Source organism: Plasmodium gonderi, assembly GCF_002157705.1.
Source record: "Plasmodium gonderi DNA, contig: Chr01, whole genome shotgun sequence".
In the NCBI taxonomy this organism is placed as follows: domain Eukaryota; phylum Apicomplexa; class Aconoidasida; order Haemosporida; family Plasmodiidae; genus Plasmodium; species Plasmodium gonderi.
In genome coordinates this window covers 384,333-405,014 of record NW_021628925.1, presented here as the reverse complement: position 1 = coordinate 405,014, position 20,682 = coordinate 384,333, and the positions used below count along the sequence as shown (strand labels likewise).

The following is a 20,682-nucleotide window of genomic DNA, read 5'->3' as shown; positions in this document are numbered from 1 at the left end:
TTTTCTCTACTTCATGTCACTTTTTTGCTTCTATATCTTCTACCGTATCTCATTTTTGGGCCTTTTCTTCTCGACTTCATTCTCATTTTTTTAGCTCTTTTTTAGCTATTTTATGTTTTTTTTTTTTTTTTTTTTTTTTTTTTTTTTTTCCTTCAACAAGCTTTTCATTGACATATTAATTGATCATGCAAGATAAAACAAAAGTTTTGGAAAAACTTTTTACAATGCATAACTGAACAAATCGTATTCATCATTTTTATCAGTTCACTATACTTTGTTGTATACCATGTGCCATTTTATTTTGCCAAATTTCGTTTTTCCTCTTTAACACCAGGGGCTGTGGCCCATAGGATATCACACGTGTATACTGAATTACATGTACACAGTTATATCTACAAAGTTATATCTACAAAAGTTATTTGTACAAAGTTATGTGTACAAAGTTATGTGTACAAAGTTATGTGTACAAAGTTATGTGTACAAAGTTATGTGTACAAAGTTATGTGTACAAAGTTATGTGTACAAAGTTATGTGTACAAAGTTATGTGTACAAAGTTATGTGTACAAAGTTATGTGTACAAAGTTATGTGTACAAAGTTATGTGTACAAAGTTATATGTACAAAAATATGTATATCCAATTACATTTACAAACGTATACGTTCATGTATGTATAATGCATACGGATCAAGTGGCGAACGAAAAGGGCCAAGGATTTTGATATCCCTCGTTAAGAGCATTTCACGCATCATTTGATTCATTTGAAAAAAATAACGAATTTGTAATTTGCATCCCAACATATAGTAACTACATATCATTAGTAGAAAAAATACAATAAACAAGTGAAATATGTTCATGTTTTCATTGTTTTCAGCTTTTTATAACCCCTGAGTAATTGTAGTGTGTACATACATATATATGTGTAGTACTGCATACGTACTTAATGTCAGTTGTTCTGACAGGGAGATTGGGCGAACTCGTCAGAGTGAGTATATTATGTTGATAATGCTACCTTATGGATGACATCACAGGGTGTCATAAATTAATCGAACAGTAAGCTATGTATAAAGGAATAAAATTGGTCTCCTTAAGGATAGTCTTTTCTCAATCGCAATGAATAGAAACGCATAAAAGAGACATATATATCCACATATAATTCCTTTTTATGTTAACCCCAGAATATATGTATATGGTGATAACATCCCCACACACATTATAACACACAGACCATGAAACTGTTGTCTGTGGAATAATTTATAAAAAAAAAAAAAAAAAACGTTTAGCTCGGGAACCATACTGTATTGTGTAATTCATTAAAAATATGATGAATAAACCAAATTTTCAAGAATAAAGAAAAGAAAAAAAAGAATAAAAAATAAAATTAGGAATCTTGAAAATATGTGGCGAAAGATATTTCAGATTTCTGTACTTGAATTTTTTTTTTTTTTTTTTTTTTTTTTTTTTTTTTTTTTTTTTCAATTAAAATATTCATTTTTAATTATTTTTTTTAAAAAAAAAAAAAAAATAAAAAAAAAAATAAAAATTTATAAAAAATGTGGAGAAAAATATTTAAAATTTTTGTATTTGAATTTTTTTTTTTTTTTTTTTTTTTTTTTTTTATTTGTATTTTTCAATTAGAAGATTCAGTTTTAATTATATTTTTTAAAAAAAGAAAAAAAATATAAGAAAATATACAACTGTATAATATCTTCTAAACAATATTAAAAATGAGATTTTTAAATATGGATATAAATGTACAAAATGAGACAATAACCAATACCATCCCCACAATTTATGCATGTTTTGTTTTCACATCCCTCAACTGTTACACATACAGCTATGAATAAAATGGCTGCATGTTTGTATTATTTATATATATCCGAAAAATGATTGAAAAATAGTAAGGAAAATAAAAAAAAAAAAAAAAAAAAAAAAAATTCGTGTATGATATTATTATAATTTTTATTTTTTACTTCTTTTCTTTAAGCAAATATGTTTGCAACTTAAAAATCTTTGGTAATCTGATTTTTAATGAATTACGAAAATACAACAACAGAAAAAAGCCTTTCAGTAGTTCCAAGCTTTTATATTGTGTGTGCATTTTTATTTTGTTTTATCTTTCTTTGCTTATTTTTCCCTTCTTTAGATTGATAAGTAGGTCATATTTATAGCCTTTTTTTAAATATATGATTATTTCCCTCTGCCATCGTATATTTTAAATGACAAGTTCTCACAGAGAGTTTTTATGCATGCAACAGGAGGACAAAGGGCTTAAAAAAAAAAAAAAATAAAAATAAAAACAAATAAAAATAGTTAAAACAAATATAAGCAGTAACAACAAGTATAAAGCCGTAACAACAAGTATACGTGGTAACAACAAATATACGTAATAAAAACAAATATAAAGTAATAAAAACAAATATAGTAATAAAAACAAATAAAAATAATAAAAACAAATTAAAATATGTTAAAATAAATATATGAAAGTTAAAAGAATGTAATAACACGGTAGACATATTCTACATATAAATATGCCATACTAAAAAAGGGCATGGGTATCTCATATGGGAAAGGGAAAGGGGGTGAGAAAAAAGTGTGTCATATGTAAAACATAGACTGAATATTGGTGATAAAGCTGAATTTTTTGATCACATAGAAATATCCATATTAAATTGGGAAGTTTAATTAAAAAGGGATACAATTAAATGGACTTCTGGATTAAATTTAAAATTAAAATAATCTCAACACTATTTGAAATGGGGTATACATTTATTTCAAAAAATTTAAACACGCACTTAAATTAAAAATTGCTTAATCACTTTTGCTAACATCAAAAAATATAAAAAAAAAATAAAAAAAACAATCCTCCTATACATATATAGGCGGGGAAGGGGATCAGAGATCAATAGTTTATTATAGATCGACATTGGTCAATTCTCCTTCGGAGTCGTCATCATTTCCAGTTTCCATCATTTTTTTTTCTGAATTAAAAAAATAAAATAAAATAACGCAATTAATGTATATAAACAGTAATCATGATGTAAGTTGAGTGCGTTCGTATGTATGACACGCATAGCAATGGGGGTCTGACGTACTTTCACAATAAACCTTTGTGAAAATGGTAATATATATGTGTATGTACGTGGTGTGTATATATATATATATATTCACATGAACAGGTCGGTTATATAGTTTCACTAGTATTAGCACAACCTTGCGAACATTGCACACATGTATAAACATCGTTTAACTAATATTAAATTGTCTTACTTTCTAATATAATGTTTCCAACACGGTAAATTATTGATCCAAACAGGTAGCCAAACTGCAAAAAAAAAAAAAAAAAAAAAAAAAAAAAGTTAGATGAATAAAAATATTCGTTTTGACTCTTCACATAACTAGAGTGTAACACTTTTTTAAAAAAAAAAAAAAAAAAAAATCCTCTTTTCCTTACCAAAGTTACAAAGTCTAATACTCGGGGCTTCATAACAGCGTCACCCTATGTGTGAAAAAAAAAGTTATGTAAAATAAAAAGGTTATGCAAAAAGGATACAACGAGGAAATATGTAACTACACACATTTATGGTAATTAGGATGATCTCATCGCACACAGAAAGCAAAATAAAAAATATGGGCACAAAAATATAATGGGGTATATATATCATCTCTTCTCTTCTCGTGCTAAAATAACAAAAAAACATTTCGCTACGAGTGTTCCAAATAAAAAATAAAATAAAGAGAGATTATATATTACCGCAATAAATTTAAAGTAATATGCTATTGTTATTGCTGGTCCTTGTATACAACTAACGATGGTATATGTCATGGTTGAAAATTTATCAATTATCTACAATGAGGAAATGATGGGGAAATGGGGGGGGAGGTAAAAAAAAAAATATAATAATTTGTATGTTATATATATATACAGTAAAAAAAAAAAAAATAGGACACAATATCAGTTTGAAAAAATCTATCAAATATTTTGCTTTTCTTCTTCTGCTTACAAAACTGGTGATTAAATTATCGCAAATGTTGAAAAAGGAATACAAGATAAACGTTTTCTACGGATTTAAAAGAAAAAAAAAAAAAAATTCATATAATAAAAAATTTGTTGAGTGTGTTTTGTTTATATATCGTGATGATGTTGTCTATAATTTCATTTCACTTCCATCACGTTCATTTTTTTCTTTTTTTAGAAACTTAATTTTTCGTTATCTCTTCTTACCCATGCTCCTTCACAATCGTCACACATTCGTGACATTCCCAATCCACAGTTCTAGGGGTAAATAAAAAAAAAAATATATATACATATATATATTTAAGGGATAAAAAAATTGTTGCAACGTGCTACAAATAATTGTTACGAAACGTCATACAAATCTTGTTATGAAAAGAGTGAAATATGGTGAAAAAAATGTTTGTGCGCGGGAGATACATATCCATAAACTTGCTACTTACCTCTACTATAGTATTTTGTCCTAGAAATAAGCATTTAAATCCATTTTGAATATTGGTGCCAATTTCGGAAAATGGTAAATTAACTGCAAAGGGTACAGAAAGACAGATTAAGTAAAAAATACGTAAGACGCAAAAATGCTACAGAGCATGGGATGAAAACTAACGGAAACGTGCAACTATAAATATGGTTTTATCATACAACACAGAAATGTGTTTTTAAATCAAATGGATCACAAAATGCTCCATCTTGTGATTTATAATGGGATTCTAACTTTGCTTCAAAAATGGGAGAGTATACATCGGAAGCATAAGGCAAGATGTGAATATTTGAAAAAAGGAAACAACGGCCTGTTAAGAGAAAAAAGAAAAAATGTAAAAAAAAAAAAAAAAAAAAAAAAAAAATTAAAAAATGCCAAATTTTAATAGACATTCTTGTCCCAAATAATTCATGCTTTTAAAAGGTAAAAGGGGGGGGAAGGCAACAACTTTTGCACATTCCCATGTTCATATTTCGTGGGGAAAATTTTTCCTTACGTTCAGTCGAAGAATATTTATTTTGTACTTTTTGAAAACTATTTCCCTAGTCATATTTGAAAAGCTTAGCGGCTGATGGGGGTGAGTGGGGGGTGTAAAGAATGAGTACGGGGATGGATTAAGCAAAGGAATAAATGTGATTATCAAAAGGGAGTAGCTGATGAATGGATGTATGGACGACGCTGCATGTGCGTGCCTCTGCGTACAGTGCGTGTAACATCTCACATACACAAAAGTAGACTTACAATTAGTGATGCAATTAACACGAGGTTGAAAACGATGGAATTTTCTTCTTGAGTTTCAAAAGACAATATGTATTCAACAGTTGCAATAGTTATGACTATGATAAGTGCTCCTACATAATTGAATAAGTGATATCTAGGAAGGGGAAAAAGGGAGCGATATAAAGTTTGTTAAAAGTTTTCTATGAGTATACATGAAAGTTATGTTAAGTATATATGGGTTGCAAGAAGAAGAGGGCAAAAGACTAGTTGTAAAAACACCCCCTACTGACGCATTCTTCTATTGTCTATTTTTCTATCGTCTCATTTTTCTACCGTTTCATTTTTTTTTTTTTTTTTTTTTTACCTGTATCTTAAAATCAAAAAGCAGAAGAACATATTTACCGGAATACTCAGTTGCATAACAAACGACTGAATATTTCCCGTGGTTCTAGTAATTCCTGAAAAAAAAGAAAAAAAAAAGCATGAGTATGCAATTTGGGAGAATAGAAATATGTAAAAAATACATACATAAATATATATAAACATATGATCATTAAAAGTGGTGTTATTAGGTTTATTTCTCCAAAAGGATATAAAATTGGGAGATATTTGAATCCTTTTTTTTTTTTTTTTTTTTTTTGTATGTATGAGGATTACCTATGAAAGCAATGATAACGGAACAGGCATCCAGTAGAGATATCAGTAAAAACTGAAGTCCAAAGTTTCGATGTTTCTCCTGTGAGTACACGAGAAAATGGAGGGGGGGGAATTATAAAAATATATCTACATATATATCCACATATATATCTACATATATATAATGGCATGGATATGCAGCTAGCACATTCGATGTGCTTTCATGCCGAGGAACTATTCTGAGATGCCACACATCCTCCCTGCGTTTCATCTTTCCACACAAAATGTACATAAAAACTGAAACCAAGGGAAAGACTTTTTTTTTTTTTTTGCCACTACGAACCTTTGCTGACAGAGGACGACCAAAGATAAAATATAATATAAAGAAAATAACCATGCATATACAATTGTGTGTTTCGGATGTTACAAAACTATAGTTTCCCATTTTCTTCAACGTTCTTTTTGCAAATATTTTATTCATTACACATACGCACAAATATATTATGCTCAATATGTATACAAAAACATTTTCCTTAACTTCATTACATACAAGTTGTAAAAAATTCGTAATTTTTCTTCCGATAGTGGAATTCTCTTGTATTTCACCTGTTCAAGAAAAGAGAGAAATAAAATGAGGATAATAAAAATAGGCACACATACACTTTTCTAAAATAATCAGTAGTGATGATGGAGAGATGGGATAATTAAATTGTTCATGGATATATACTCAATGTTGAACAACTAACCCCCCCCCCCCTTCCCCTTCAGTGACATATGTAAGCACATTCTCCTAAATTATTATACGTTCACAGAAATTTATGCACATTCAGGGTTGTTTTAGCAGTTTTTATACGTCTGGTCTAATCAGATGACACTTTTTTTTTTTTTTTTCGATTTTCTTTTCCTTACTTTCATTTTGAATATGGCTATCTATCTTCTTGTAAGACTCATCAGAAATTAATTTTGGGTTTCCCTTTTTCTTGTTTAAAATAGTCATGATGTATAATTACAGTTTGGGGTTTGAAAAAAAAATCGACAGCATGTAAAATGGAGAAATATTTTAAGTAACGAAAAATGGGTGCTGAGATGGGTAAATAGTTCTATATCCAGCAGCAATGGCGTTATAAATAAAAAATGGCGCAAATTACAGCACAGGGGGGAGTATACATACAAATATATGCATATATATATATATATATATATATTGAATGCGAACGAGATCGTCGAGCGGAGAACAAATAATCTGCATGTACATGTGTATGCGTAAAAATGCATGAGTTGGACAATACAGTTCTACTGCTTCAAATATCTGTCATTCATAAAGAAAGGAGGTTCGTTCATAAAAGTGGAATTAAGTGCATACAATTATTATGTTTTGAAAAACAACAAATTCGAGTAAGTATCCTTTTAAGCAAGAACTTAATAAGTATTCTGTTCTTCTGGTAGATGAAAAAAAAAAAAAAAAAAAAAAAAAAAAAAAAAAAAAAAACAGCACAGGAAAAAACAAGCGGTGATTGCTACAGTGTTGCTTCATGCATAAAAGCCAACACAAAAAAGTCTAATACTCATCATGTGAAACACTTCATAAGTATTTGGGGTGGGTAGGGTAGCGGAGTAGAGATGGTATAAGCATGCTCTAAATTGTAATAATCATGCGCCTATTTTTGGTTGCAGATTGTTCATAACAAAATGGGCTTGTTAATCAAAAAAAAATGAAAAAAAAAAAAAAAAAGAAAAAGCAATAAAATAGTAAAACAAGATATGGAAACAAAATAGTGAAGTAAAATTGTGAACTAAAAATTCGAAACAAAATACTGAAATATAATAGTAAAATGTAATAATAAATTAAAATAAAGCGATATAATAAAATAATAAAGGAAAAGAATAAAATTTCATTAAAAAATTAGTTAAAAAATTCATTAAAAAATTTATTAAAAAATTGATTAAAAATTCTTTAAAAAATATCATTAAAAATTGATTAAAAATTCTTTAAAAAATATCATTAAAAATTGATTAAAAATTCTTTAAAAAATATCATTAAAAATTGATTAAAAATTCTTTAAAAAATATCATTAAAAGTTTATTAAAAAATCCGTTAGAAATTTCTCTAAATATTTCTTTAAAACGGTAAAAGGTTGTATAAATATATACCCATATGTATGTATACTTATATAAAAAATAAATACCTCGCAGTTTTAGCAAAAAAGTAATAGGGGGGGGGGGGGAGATAAACGAAAAAAATTATTGCCACTCCACAAATTGTTATTCTATTTGCTTCTATTTATTTGGGTTGTATGTTTTATTTTCTATCTATTATTTTTTAAAAAGCAACAAAGAAAATAAAACTTTTACAACTCTTATATGTCGAAATACAGTAGCTTTAAAATGGGAGCGGAAATCCCTTGCTATGTTTTATGGGGAAATAATTTACCACCTAAATATGTCGCTTAATTTTACGACCTAAATATGGTGCTTAATTTTACGATCTAGATATGCCGCTTAATTTTTCTAACTTAAATTCATCGTGCGTAGGTTTTTTTTTTTTTTTTTTTTTTTTCTTGAACTAAAGAATTTCAACTTTTGAATTCTGTTCTATCCATAATATCCTCCTTCATATAATAAATATACGAATGGTACATGAGATTGTGTGCTAACACTACATTTTAGAGGTACTTTGACAATGGGAAATTCAGTAGTTGGGGTTGCATATATATATATACATATACATATACGTATGCATTTTCACACATGTGTTTATTACTGTGCGAGGTTATGGAGCAGATAGTACTTAAGTCTCTTCACCGCAGCAATAGAGAGAACATGTGATTTAATACAGGCATATATTTACAGATGAACTATAAGAATAACATGCATAACATCAATACATGCATTTATATTTATGCGGATATGAAAAGCAAAAATGTTCAAATTTGTAAAAAATAAAAAAGGGAGAAAGCCTTCAGCTGGTAAGAAACCCGTATGAAGCTCACAACGGGGTATATAGTCATCGCTCATATGAACGTAGACATATTTATTTAATGCTTGTTTCAGAAAAAGAAAAAAAAAAAAAAAATGTAGAAAATGGTAGAAAATTGGAAAAGTTCTAAAAATAGTAGACAAAGTAGAACGGGTAAACAATTGCATAAATGTTCCAAAGGTTGCTGCAAATTAAGAACATATATGGTTCTCAATTTTTTTACCATAAGCAAACTGAACTGTCGCGCCGAATCTAGGCACAAAAAGTCTGATGTATTTTCCTAACCTGTAATTAATGTACACACGTAACTTCACCTACGTCTTCTCAACACCTGGAAGTTAATATGTACACACTAAGTATTGTGCTCCTCAGGTGAAGCTTTTCAAATCCACGGTGGCTTTTTCTCCACGTTATCATATGCATAAGGGTGTATAATATATGTATACATATGCAGCGTGTAAGCAAATTAAATGCATTAACAGGTTTGCACAGATGGGGCCTGTTATATAGATAGATACTCATTGATGAACGGGTTTCTTCAAGGGCGTACGAACTTGAGGGATCTTTCCATTTCCAAGCTGCATAAACCCACGGGGGTTGTTGTTCAACTATTTTCAGATAGATCTTCACAAATCCCCCCCCACCCCCCTTTCCCTAAACAATTGAGGGTATTATTGCAAAGAGATCGAAGCATAAGAAAAAAAAAAAAAAATGTAAAAAAAAAAAAGTTTACTCTCATATGCTCCCTCAAATTGTCTGACATTTTGTTGGGGTTGTGGGAGGGGAAAAAGGTACAAGTTGTGTAATCGACATGATGAAGTAAAATTGAAATTAAATCAAAAAGTGAGCCAAGTAATTATATTTGTTAAACAAGTGTTCCTTAAATATCGTTGCAAAAATTAAAAAAAAAAATATATTCTTAATATTACATTTCCCCCCCCCCCCCCTCCTAAAATTAAAAAAAAAAAATATTTTTTAAATTTACATTCCCCCCCCCCCCCCCCCTAAACAATTGAGTGTATTATTGCAAAGATATCGCAGCATAAAAAAAAAAAAAAAAAAAATGCCACTTTTGAAATAGTGTTAAAAAGGGGGTTAAGAACAGGATATAGAAAAAATGTTCTTTTGGTAAAAAAGAAACATTTCGCTAATTGCCATTATTCATATATATATATATGTATATGCACATGCTGTAGATTTTTTTTTTTTTTTTTTTGGAGTTGTGGTGTAAAAGGAATGATACTACACAACCTCAGCAAAACATACACTCTCAATATTCATGGCCAATCGCACTGGCGCCAAAAGGACAACGATGGGGGAAAGAGAGGAAACATTTTGAGATTCCAATTTTGTGTGATTTTTCTGAATTTTTTTCCCCACTCCATTAACACTCCCATTTGAGTGAACTCCACCTCTCTCTGCTTCTTCCCTTCTCTCTCTCTCTCTCTCTCTCTCTCTCTCTCTTTTTTTTTTTTTTTTTTTTTTGAAACCAAATGAAAGGCACTATTGTGCTAAGTGCCAAGAAATTGTACGTATACAATGGGAGGGTAACGAATCCACTCTGCTTCCTGATTAGATCAAACAAGCGTTTTGATATTCATGTAAGAAAAAAGTTGGATTTAATTCGCGCAGAAGAAAATACTGTGGGGAGATATTACACTACTAGTAAAAAAGAGGAACACAATGTGATGAAAAAAAAAAGTGTTTTCTTAACATGGAGATGCTTAGCTTTGAATGTAGCATTATCAGGACCCATTTTATATTTCTACATGTCTCAATGTGAAAAGAGGAAAGGAAAAGGACATGTTGGAATAACAACAGTAGAGAATATTGGAAAACCGTTGATAGGAGGAGATTTTACTTTATTTAATCATAATGGGCAAGTAGTAACAAATAAATATTTTAAGAATAAATTCTGTTTGATTTATTTCGGGTTCACGTACTGTCCAGATATATGTCCTCAAGAATTAGAAAAACAAACCATCGTTATAGAAAAAATAGGGAAAAAATATGGAGATATAATAACACCTGTTTTCATTTCAGTTGATCCTAATCGAGATACCCTAGCACAAGTAAAACATTACTGCAGTTCTTTTAGTGATAAATTAGTAGGTCTAACGGGCACTAAGGAACAAATTAAAAATGTCGCCAAACTATTTCGTGTATATTATAATGAACATATTGCAAATGATCAGAATACCAAGACAGATGATGAAAATACAGATTCTCCACTAGTCAACAAAAACAATTATCTAATTGACCATTCTATCATCCATTACTTGTTAGATGGAGATGGAAAATTTGTCGATTTTTTTGGAAAAAATTGCACCATCAATGAAATGGTTGACAAAATATCTCATTACATTGATTTGCATTTACAGAATGGTCTCAAAATGGAGGGTTATAGCAAGGGAGGTTGAGGAGCGCGTGTGGGGAGTACAAATTAATGCACCACTAGTTCAGAAAGAAAGAAGAAAAAAACATAGTTTCTATTTTGTCAGCTCAAGAGATCGTGGTGCAAGAGCCTTTTCACGCTAAAAATGAAAGCAGTGAAAACGGTGAAAACAGATAAAATTGCTAAAAACCATCTTTTTTCTTTTTTTTGTGTGTTCACATTCTTAACCAACTTATCTCTCTGCTAGCGAATATGTACATATCACACTACATGCCTTTAATATACTCTATTGGGTCTGAATTTTCCCTGGATCTGTTTTATACCCAATTGTGCAAGCAACATGTTTTCATGAACAGAAATATATATGCAGCAAGAAAATGAGACACACATTTGAGAAAAAAAAAAAAAAAAAAAAACACTTGATGACGAAAAATAATTCCATTTCAATTAATTGAAATAGAAAGGAATGACTTTTTCTCCCTAATCATATTTGGATTTATTCTTTTTGATATGAACGCAGGGAAAAAGCACAATTTTTATACTGAATATCACAAGGATACATAAAACTTTAAGATTAATTAAAAAAAAAAAAATAAAATAAATAAAAATAATAATAATCTTCGTTTTCAATTAGAAATTAAGCGTTTTTTTTTTTTTTCCTTTTTTTTTTTTTTTTAATATATATATACATATACATGTGTGTGTACACGATGTATGCATATATATCCATGTATATATACACGCAGTTGGAATTATCATAAGCATATATATATAATAACCCATTTATGAAAGTGTAAAAATTAGGACATATACACGTTATATCACATATAAAGAAGACGATGAAAGAAAAAAGAAAAAAAAAAAATACACACATTTCTATTTGCAAAAACGAGTAAAAATATCGCTATATAGGTGGGGGGGGGGGGGGGGGGGGGGGGTGGCAAATATGCTGGATATGTCAAGTATAACAAGTTGTGTATAAACATTTGCAAATGCTCATTCGGTGTACAAAAATTTTTTATGCTTGTCGTAAGTACATGCACAAAAAACCACGAGAAAAAGGGCACCTTATGAAATAACGCCAAATTCCGTATGAAAAAAGACGTACTTCTTCCCTCTTCTTCTCTTGTTAAAAAAAATAGGGATTCATTTTTTGTCCTTCTTTTCATGCATCCTTCTCTTTTCACTTCTCTTTTCACTTCTCTTTTCACTTCTTCTCTTTTCACCTCTTCCCTTTTCACTTCTCTTTTCACTTCTCTTTTCACTTCTCTTTTCACTTCTCTTTTCACTTCTTCTCTTTTCACTTCTTCCCTTTTCACTTCTTCTCTTTTCATATGTCCTTCTCTTCTGCACTACCATTGTTATCCTTATTTGTAGAGTTGTCCGTTTCGTCTGTCTCCTTTGAATCTTTATTGTCTTTTTCGGAACTATGATCTGCACTTTTTGGTTCGTTCTGTTGCTGTTTTTTTTTTTCTTTCTCTTGTTTTTCCTTTTCCTGCTTCTCTTTCTGTTTAGCCAATTCTTCTGCTTCTATTTTTGAAAAGTATTTTTGCGCTTGTTGTGTGACATCATTGAATTCTGCTTCGATATCTTTAAGTGTGTAGACTGGAGGGTCGTACAACTTTTGATTCATCTCTTTTTCTTGAAGGGAATTAATATTCTCCAACAATTTTGTCGTTCGTGAAATAATTTTTTGACTTTCATCAGATGGTCTTTTAGTGCATTGCGTAATGATATTTTTTAAATGGTTTAATATATTTCCTAGATTTTTTTGCTTAGAAGTATAGGTGTCATATTTGTAAATGATATCTTTTATCCTATCTCTGATTTGTTCTTTTTTCTTTACGAATGCATTTTTATTTTCATCAATATTGTCATAGATCCAATTTTCACAATCGTCTAATGCTAGCAAAATGGAATCTTTCTCTTCATCTACAACAAAATCTTTATATATTCCATTCAATCGATTTCTCGTTTCATATATAATCGTTTCTAATTCGTTTATATTTTTCAACCTTTCTGCTTCTAACAAATCACTGTGTTGCATATTAATTTCTGCTTCGCTAAAATTGTAAATGTCTTTTGTACTATAACTTCCTGGAGCTCCTATCATTTCAATTGGCAATGTGGTATAGCATGTTTGTATTTTACCTTCTTCTCCTTTTTTCAGCTCAGATTTGCTACTTGGTTGAGGTGACGTGTTACTGCTACTATTTGGGGTAGATGTTGAATGTGTATTCTCTTTCACCTCATTCAGTTCAGTTTCGTTTGTTTTTTTTCCATCTGCATCTACATCAGCATCATCTGCATTGTTTGTACTTCCCACTTGGGAATCTCCTTTCTGTTGTTCTTTTTTTTCTTCTGTTTTTTTTTTCTCATCTTTTGATTTGATTACCGTTTTCGTGACTGTCTGTGCTCCTAAAAAGGTGAATGTGTCACTTTCAGAAAAAGTTGTCATAACATGTGATTCTACAATTTTATCATTTTTTTCATTAATCTTTAGAATGCAGGAACCCAATTCTTTTATACAATGTGGTGGTAAATCAGGTGTGTCTTCATAATATGCAGTAACTTTAATATGACCTTTTTCTGGAATGATAACTTTTTTCACTTTTTTTTTTAAAGAATCTGTGGTGTATAATTTTTCTACATTAGATTTAGATGTATCATTCATGTTATGCCATTGTACGCTAATTGGGTGTGTAACTCTTTCTATACATTCATATTCCTTTACTTTGTAATGTTTACTAATCATAGCTCCTGATAATACACAACCTCTAGCTACAGATTCATCAGCAATTAACGTTTTTGATAAAGGTTTATCAAAGTATTCTTGTAAGAATTTCTGAACAAAAGGAATTCTAGTAGAACCTCCTAATATTTCTATGGACTGTACATCTACAACGTTCAATTTGCTGACCTGCATTGCTTTATCTAACAACATTTTTAATTTCGAGAGAAAGAAACCTGCACACAATTCTTCAAAATTGTTTCTATTAATAAATCCTTGGCAATCTAAATCTTCATATAAGCACTCTACATGTATAGATGTTTCATTATTAGCTGAAAGAACTTTTTTTGTTTTCACAGCTACATCTTGTAATTTGACTCTTATTTTGTTATCAATTTGGCTAGTTTCATTATTTGAGGTAACGAAATAAGTGTTCAATTTCCCAGTTCCCATTTCACACAACTCATCAGATTTTAACTTGTATAATGGATTCATTTTATACGAATTAATAAATAAATTGTTAATATATTTTATTAATTCATTGTCTATATTTCTACCTCCCAAGTTTGTATCAGCAACATCACTTAAAATTTCACATTTGTTTGAGAAAAAACGAGCAACACATATACATGTGTTTGCATATCCTATATTAACAAATGCAACTACAGATCCAGTATTTTCTTTAAATTCTTTCATTCTGTACATTCCATAATCTAACGCAACAGCTGTATTGTCACTTATGATCCGTAATGCATTAACGTTAATAATTTTTGTTGCTGCTAAAAGACATTCCTTTTGACTATTTGTGAATGTAGGGGGATAAGACAAAACAATTTCGTTACACTCTTTTCCTATATATTTTTCTGCTAATTTAATTAAAAAAAATAACAATGTTGATAATACTCTAACTACACTTATGTCCACTTTTTCCTTTTTATATTCAACTTGATATCCTAAATAATTATGTTCACACGGAACTAAATTTCCAAAGGATTCACTAACTTCGACATCGTCATCACTTGCTTGTTCTGCTAACATTCCTATAAGATTTTTTATATTTCTGCATGTATTTCTAAAATTTGATTTCACCTTAGCAAGTGCATTATCTCCAATCAATCTTTCCTTTTCTGTAAAAGCAACAAGTGTTGGGGTCAACCTCTCTGAAACATCGTTCCTCACAATGTTTATGGCTCCTTTGTTTATGGCCGCAACCACGGAGTTTTCATTTCCTATGTCTATGCCAAGGACTGACATGTTTTCTGCAATTTTGGGGAAGTAAGCATGTGTGTGTGTGTGTGTGGAGGGGGTTGAGGGGGTTGAGGGGGTTGAGGGGGTTGAGGTGAGTTATTCTTCAGTTACACGCTATACAGCTCTGAATTAGAAGCTACTTGTCGGTATGGAATGTAGATTCAAATGTACTCACATATGCTGTGTGTATACAAAAATAAACCTTCACATGCACTTGTACATGCAATAGTACCTTTTTTTTTTTTTTTTTTTTCTCGTAGAGGTTTATATATCTTTCACTTATCTTGTATAAGGGTTAAATTTACTTTATATTATGTGTTGATTTCTAGTAATCAATTTTTTTTTTTTTTTTTTTTTTGAGATTTTTTTTGTTCCTTTTTTTTTTTTTTTTTTTAAACTGGTTTTTTTTTTTTCCTTTTGCGAGTACCTTCGTGAGGTTGAAAAAAAAAAAAAAAAAAAAAAAAAAAAGATACTTATATGATAGAGCTTTCTCTTCTCTATTCTTAATGTAGGTTCACGTATTTTTTTTTTTTTTTTTCTTTCTAATTCGTTGTTATTTCAATTTATTGTTTTTTTTTTTTTTATTTTGCATATAAAAGTTTCATAATTTTGTGTTTTATTTGTTTTTTTTGATATTATCGTAAGTTTCAACTTTTAATTCTCTTTACGATAACAATTTTAATGCAAGTTTTTTATATGTTGTATATACATGTATGTGTATACCTTATGTTTTAAGTATATATATATGTATTTGATTTTTGTTTCTTTTTTTTGTTTTTTTTTTTTGGTGGAGATTTTGGTTTTTCACGGGGGGAAAGCTTTCATTAAACCTCGGTGTTTTTTCGTGAAAGAGATTATGGGAGATATAGGCATAATGCGATTATTTAATTTTTATGAATTCCATGCCAAGTGTATATATATATAGGTAGCTTTTCATGTATGCATACAATGTTATATGTCATATATGTCACAAATATGTAGATATATATATATATAATATATATATATTTGTATGTATTCATAATGTTTTTTATTTCTTTTTCTGAACAATTTTTGGTGCATAAAGGGGGAGGGGAGAGGGGCATAAATTTTGTTGCCAAAAGGAGTGTTTTCGGTTTGTAGGGTTGGCGAAAAATAAGGAGCAAACCTGGGGAAAAAGCAAGGGAAAAAAAAAAAAAAAAAAAAAAAAAAAATGTTAAATAAAAGATACAAAATAAAATGGGGTATAATTTTTTTTTTTTTTTTTTACTTCTTTTCCCTTGTTAGATCGTGCATATGTATTCCTGTGTAGTGTGACGAGTACACATGTGCATTCGCATGCACAAAATGTACGCCATGAAACAATACACAGTGCAAAAGAGGCACTTAAGCTCGAGTGTGGGTATTTTTAAATGTGGCAAAAAGTGTTTGTGGCAAAAGGAGGGGAAGAAATAAAATGGAGATTTCCTTTTTATTTTTTTTTTTATAAAGTCGCATGATCTAGCTACATGTTATGGCAAAAACGAAACAAGAAAAAAAAAAAAAAAAATTATGTATTTTTCTCTTTAAATCAGGAAAAGTTTTTATAAACCTGCATGAAGAACATGCAGGGTGTACTCCATATATAACAATCCACATATAAAACAAAAACCTATCTATCTATACATATATGTACATGTACGTGATTGATTGGTTATGAGCTGCGCTATTATGCCTGTCATTAGAAAATAGTATAAGGGGGGTTAAATCATATATAATATTATATGCTATCAACTGTGCACTGGCCCCTTGGGAGAGGGGAGGAATTTTAAGTTGTGCAGATAAAAAATGACTTCTTAGGGTAGGCATTAGTGCTTTTTTTTTGTTCTGCCTTTGCTCGTTTTGCATTGTTTTGCCTTGGTTTTTTTTTTTTTTTTTTTTTTTTTTTTTTTCAGCCTTTCACCAGTATTTCAAAAATGACGCTTTTTACTACCTCTATCCTATAATGGAGAAAAATAAATAAGCAACGTACATTTCCTTATAGAGAGAGAGAGTGACATATAAGTAACAACTTTAATACCCGTATGCAATGTTTAAGGAGGAAACTGAAAAAAAAAAAAAAAAAAAAAGGAAGAACTCATTAAATTGGAAATAAAATGGTTCATTTTAATTGACTATATGTTCATATATATAAGTAACTTATGAACTTGTTATAATATTGATAGTGTGTCATTTTCCTTTTTTGCAGAGGCTATTTTTCTTTTTAACAATTTTATCACCATTTCATCATATTGAGAAAACGCATGCACCCTCGACATTTTGCGCTCGCATGGTCTTACATGTATGCATATGAACAAAATAAAAAATGAAAAGAAAGAAAAACTTATCCCCCTTTCTGACGTCATTCCACGCAGACCTCCCACCTTGATACGTGAGATTTAGCACAACAAACTCGGCAAAGTCGAGATAATTTAGGGAGGAAATTTGGTAGCAGGAGGGAGATTTATATTAAACGGATGGGCTGAAAGCATAAAATTATGGACATTTTCATGTTGAGTTGCTTTGCTAATTCTCTTTTGAAGCGGAACGAGCAATTGGGAAATAAAATTGTTTGGAAAAAAATAAAATAAAAAAAAAAAAACACACACACACATCAAGCAGAATACGCACAATTAACATCTTATATACAATTTCTTCACTCTCCACAATGATGTACTATTTACATTAAAAAAAGAAAAAGAAAAAACTTTCCTTTTGAACCATTTTGGATAAAAACAATTTCGAAAATCCTTTAAAAAAAAATTTGACAATTTTCATGTAGGAAATTTATCAGTTACAAAAAATGTTAGTCTTTTTTTTCCTTTTTTTTTTTTTTTTTTCTTTCCATAGCAAAGGGTAAAATACGTAACAACCAGAGGTAAACATTTTCCGTCGTATGAGCTTATTCCACTTTTTATACAAAAAAATAGTGTGTAGCCCTCTTCACATAAATTTAAAAAAAAATGGTGAAATAAACGAGCTATTCCATTTTATTCTGTTCCGTTTTCTTTTTTTCTTTTTCATAGAAGTCTTTGAAATGGTTGTTAATGTATTTCTCAATTTAATAATCAACACTATATGAACATATATAGATACATAATAGATCGATATTCAATTGGGCTCAACATGTACGTGGTGTGTAGGAGGGGGGGAGAAAAAATGGAACATCACTTATGTTTTCTATTTTATTTCAGAATTCTGAATAACGATCCATTGGGATCCTTTCCATAGAGGATTGATAAAAGTGCAGCTGTGTCTGTACATGTAATTATGTTTTTTTTTTTTTTTTTTTTTTTTAAGCGCTACTAAATATACTTTCCCGTTGCAATGGCCTCTGTCATCCGATTGTAAAAAAATGTTTTATAATTCGTATATGAACTTACACATATTCAGATGTAAGAGTGATTTATCCCGCTTTGTTTGTTTTGCTTATTTTATTTATTTTATGTAATTTTTTTTTTTCTTATATTTTGAATAATCCCCTTGAAAGGTATCAAGTGATATGAAATCACAATTGTACAAACATTTTGGGTGCGTCATAAAAGGAACACCCGTCGATATTCCTTTTTCTGCGTATACATTAAAACTTACATGGTATTATGTAATTACGTTGTGATAAAATTAAGAATAATAAAATAATTTATGAAACCAGTTTCTCAGTTGACCTATCCTTTCTAGTTTTAAATTAGTTCTATTATATTCCCAAGTGCAAAAGGGATATAAATGAAATAGCACTTGGGATATAATAGAACGAATTAAGGAAAAAAAGAAAAAAAAAAAAAAAAAAAAAAAAAACGAGCAAAAGGTAAATGTGCAAATTTAGCATTATATAGGTATATGACGAAATCGCAGTCTTTTCAGAAATACGAAATGCAATTATCTTTACATTAGGCCTCTCCTACTTGGGATGAGAATAATTTAACACGTATTTGCATAAGAAAAAAACTACTAACAAATAGGGGAAAATATATTGAGCGCAGAAAACAATTTTTTTTTTTTTTTCAAAAGAATGTGCATAGGTATTCTATCTTCCCTTTTACTTTAAAATCGCCACGCCTTTCACGCATATATCCACGAAAGCAACAAATTTATATTAAACGTAATGCTAAATTTTACCTATTTTTATAGTCAACACACATTTTTACTATTACGTTAATTCGCGAGTGATATACACATATATATATATATATATATATATATACCCCATGTGCAAACACATGCCTCAATCACGAATGTGCTCGTCATATAAGGATTCGCCACATGCACATGTACAAATGCAGCCAATGTCCCAATTTGTGTTAACATTTTCTTTTGAGAGATTAAAATCAAGGTAACCAAAAAATCGTGTAATCCGCCCACCCACCCCCTACAAAATAAATAAAATTAAAAAAATGCTTTTGCGATCAAATTTAGCAAAGAAGGTCAATGAGAAATATCAAAGCTTCACTTTTATGAATAGAAATGTTAATAGTATAGTCAAAAGATATATTGCATCGCAACCCTTAGGGATAAATATTCCTGAACCGCCACCCAGAGAATTTTTACCTAATGGAGAACCTAAAACGTATCGATTGAATCAGAGATATTATAACCATAAGTACGACTGGGAAAGATGGACATTAAGACCAGCTGGAGTTTTTCACACCTATTTATATGGAGAATTTGCAAAAGATCATAGACCCCTATTAGCCTGGTTATTACAATATCCTTTACCCATAGCTTTTATTCCATACTTTTTATTTGCCTTTGGTTTATCCTTTACTTTTCATCATGTTTCATATTTGGGCATAAAACCGAAGAGATTTACTGTTGAATGGGTAGAAGCTAATAAGGAAAGAGAACGAGCTGAAAACACGAACCCAGTTACCAGATATCTCGACCGTAGAAGAAAAGAAAGAGGACCACATTGGATTTTGGAGGACTTTTTACCCCCACATCCATGTTACTTACACATGAGTAAATATCATCATGACACTGAACTTTTGCGAAAGCGAGAAGAAGAAGCTGCAGAAAAAGAGTGATTAAATTGTGGAGTAGTCACAATAGTGGGGACGATCCAAAAAAATATTGCTTAATAAACCGTTACATGTAAATCTGGGATTTCTGCTTAGCTGTTTGTGTACCAGTAATCGATTTCATTAAGAAATAAGGAAAGAATATATTTGGATATACACACCATAGGTGTTCATGTGGGACCACGCGTATGCACTTTTAATTTAGAACGTAATAGTAATTAGCTGATTGAGAGAGACTATGATAAGATCCTGTAAAGATATTCTTATATGAACATATGTAAGCGTACGCAAAAGCGTGTGTAACCGACGAAGTGAAGTTTTACTTATTTCGTTTTCCTTAAGCTTCTTTTTTTGGTTCATTTTTCTAGATCTATTTAAACGCTCGTTTACCCTACGCATGTGTAGGGTCCCCTATCCATTGATCTTCTGTTTTTCCAAAATTTAACAACTGTTATTAGAATAAAACATT

At 30.0% G+C, this 20,682-nt stretch overlaps 4 protein-coding genes across 4 annotated transcripts; 2 read left to right on the top strand and 2 right to left on the bottom strand.

Moving 5' to 3' along the window:
* Positions 1–2,911: 2,911 nt before the first annotated feature.
* PGO_010740 (chloroquine resistance transporter) lies at positions 2,912–6,847 on the bottom strand (the record flags this gene model as incomplete). The annotated part of the gene is made up of 14 exons (XM_028685714.1): positions 2,912–2,979; positions 3,269–3,323; positions 3,453–3,497; positions 3,753–3,845; positions 4,003–4,059; positions 4,224–4,274; positions 4,457–4,539; positions 4,729–4,804; positions 4,991–5,062; positions 5,236–5,368; positions 5,579–5,672; positions 5,872–5,950; positions 6,194–6,456; positions 6,760–6,847. The coding sequence occupies 14 exons, from the start codon at positions 6,845–6,847 to the stop codon at positions 2,912–2,914; spliced, it is 1,257 nt and encodes a 418-aa protein (XP_028541515.1).
* Positions 6,848–10,320: 3,473 nt separating this feature from the next.
* PGO_010730 (Cg3 protein) lies at positions 10,321–11,247 on the top strand (the record flags this gene model as incomplete). The annotated part of the gene is made up of 1 exon (XM_028685713.1): positions 10,321–11,247. The coding sequence occupies one exon, from the start codon at positions 10,321–10,323 to the stop codon at positions 11,245–11,247; it is 927 nt and encodes a 308-aa protein (XP_028541514.1).
* Positions 11,248–12,552: 1,305 nt separating this feature from the next.
* On the bottom strand, positions 12,553–15,207 carry PGO_010720 (heat shock protein 110; the record flags this gene model as incomplete). The annotated part of the gene is made up of 1 exon (XM_028685712.1): positions 12,553–15,207. The coding sequence occupies one exon, from the start codon at positions 15,205–15,207 to the stop codon at positions 12,553–12,555; it is 2,655 nt and encodes an 884-aa protein (XP_028541513.1).
* Positions 15,208–19,589: 4,382 nt separating this feature from the next.
* On the top strand, positions 19,590–20,219 carry PGO_010710 (Cg8 protein; the record flags this gene model as incomplete). Its single annotated transcript, XM_028685711.1, has 1 exon — positions 19,590–20,219. One exon carries the CDS (start codon positions 19,590–19,592, stop codon positions 20,217–20,219), a length of 630 nt encoding a protein of 209 aa, XP_028541512.1.
* Positions 20,220–20,682: the final 463 nt, after the last annotated feature.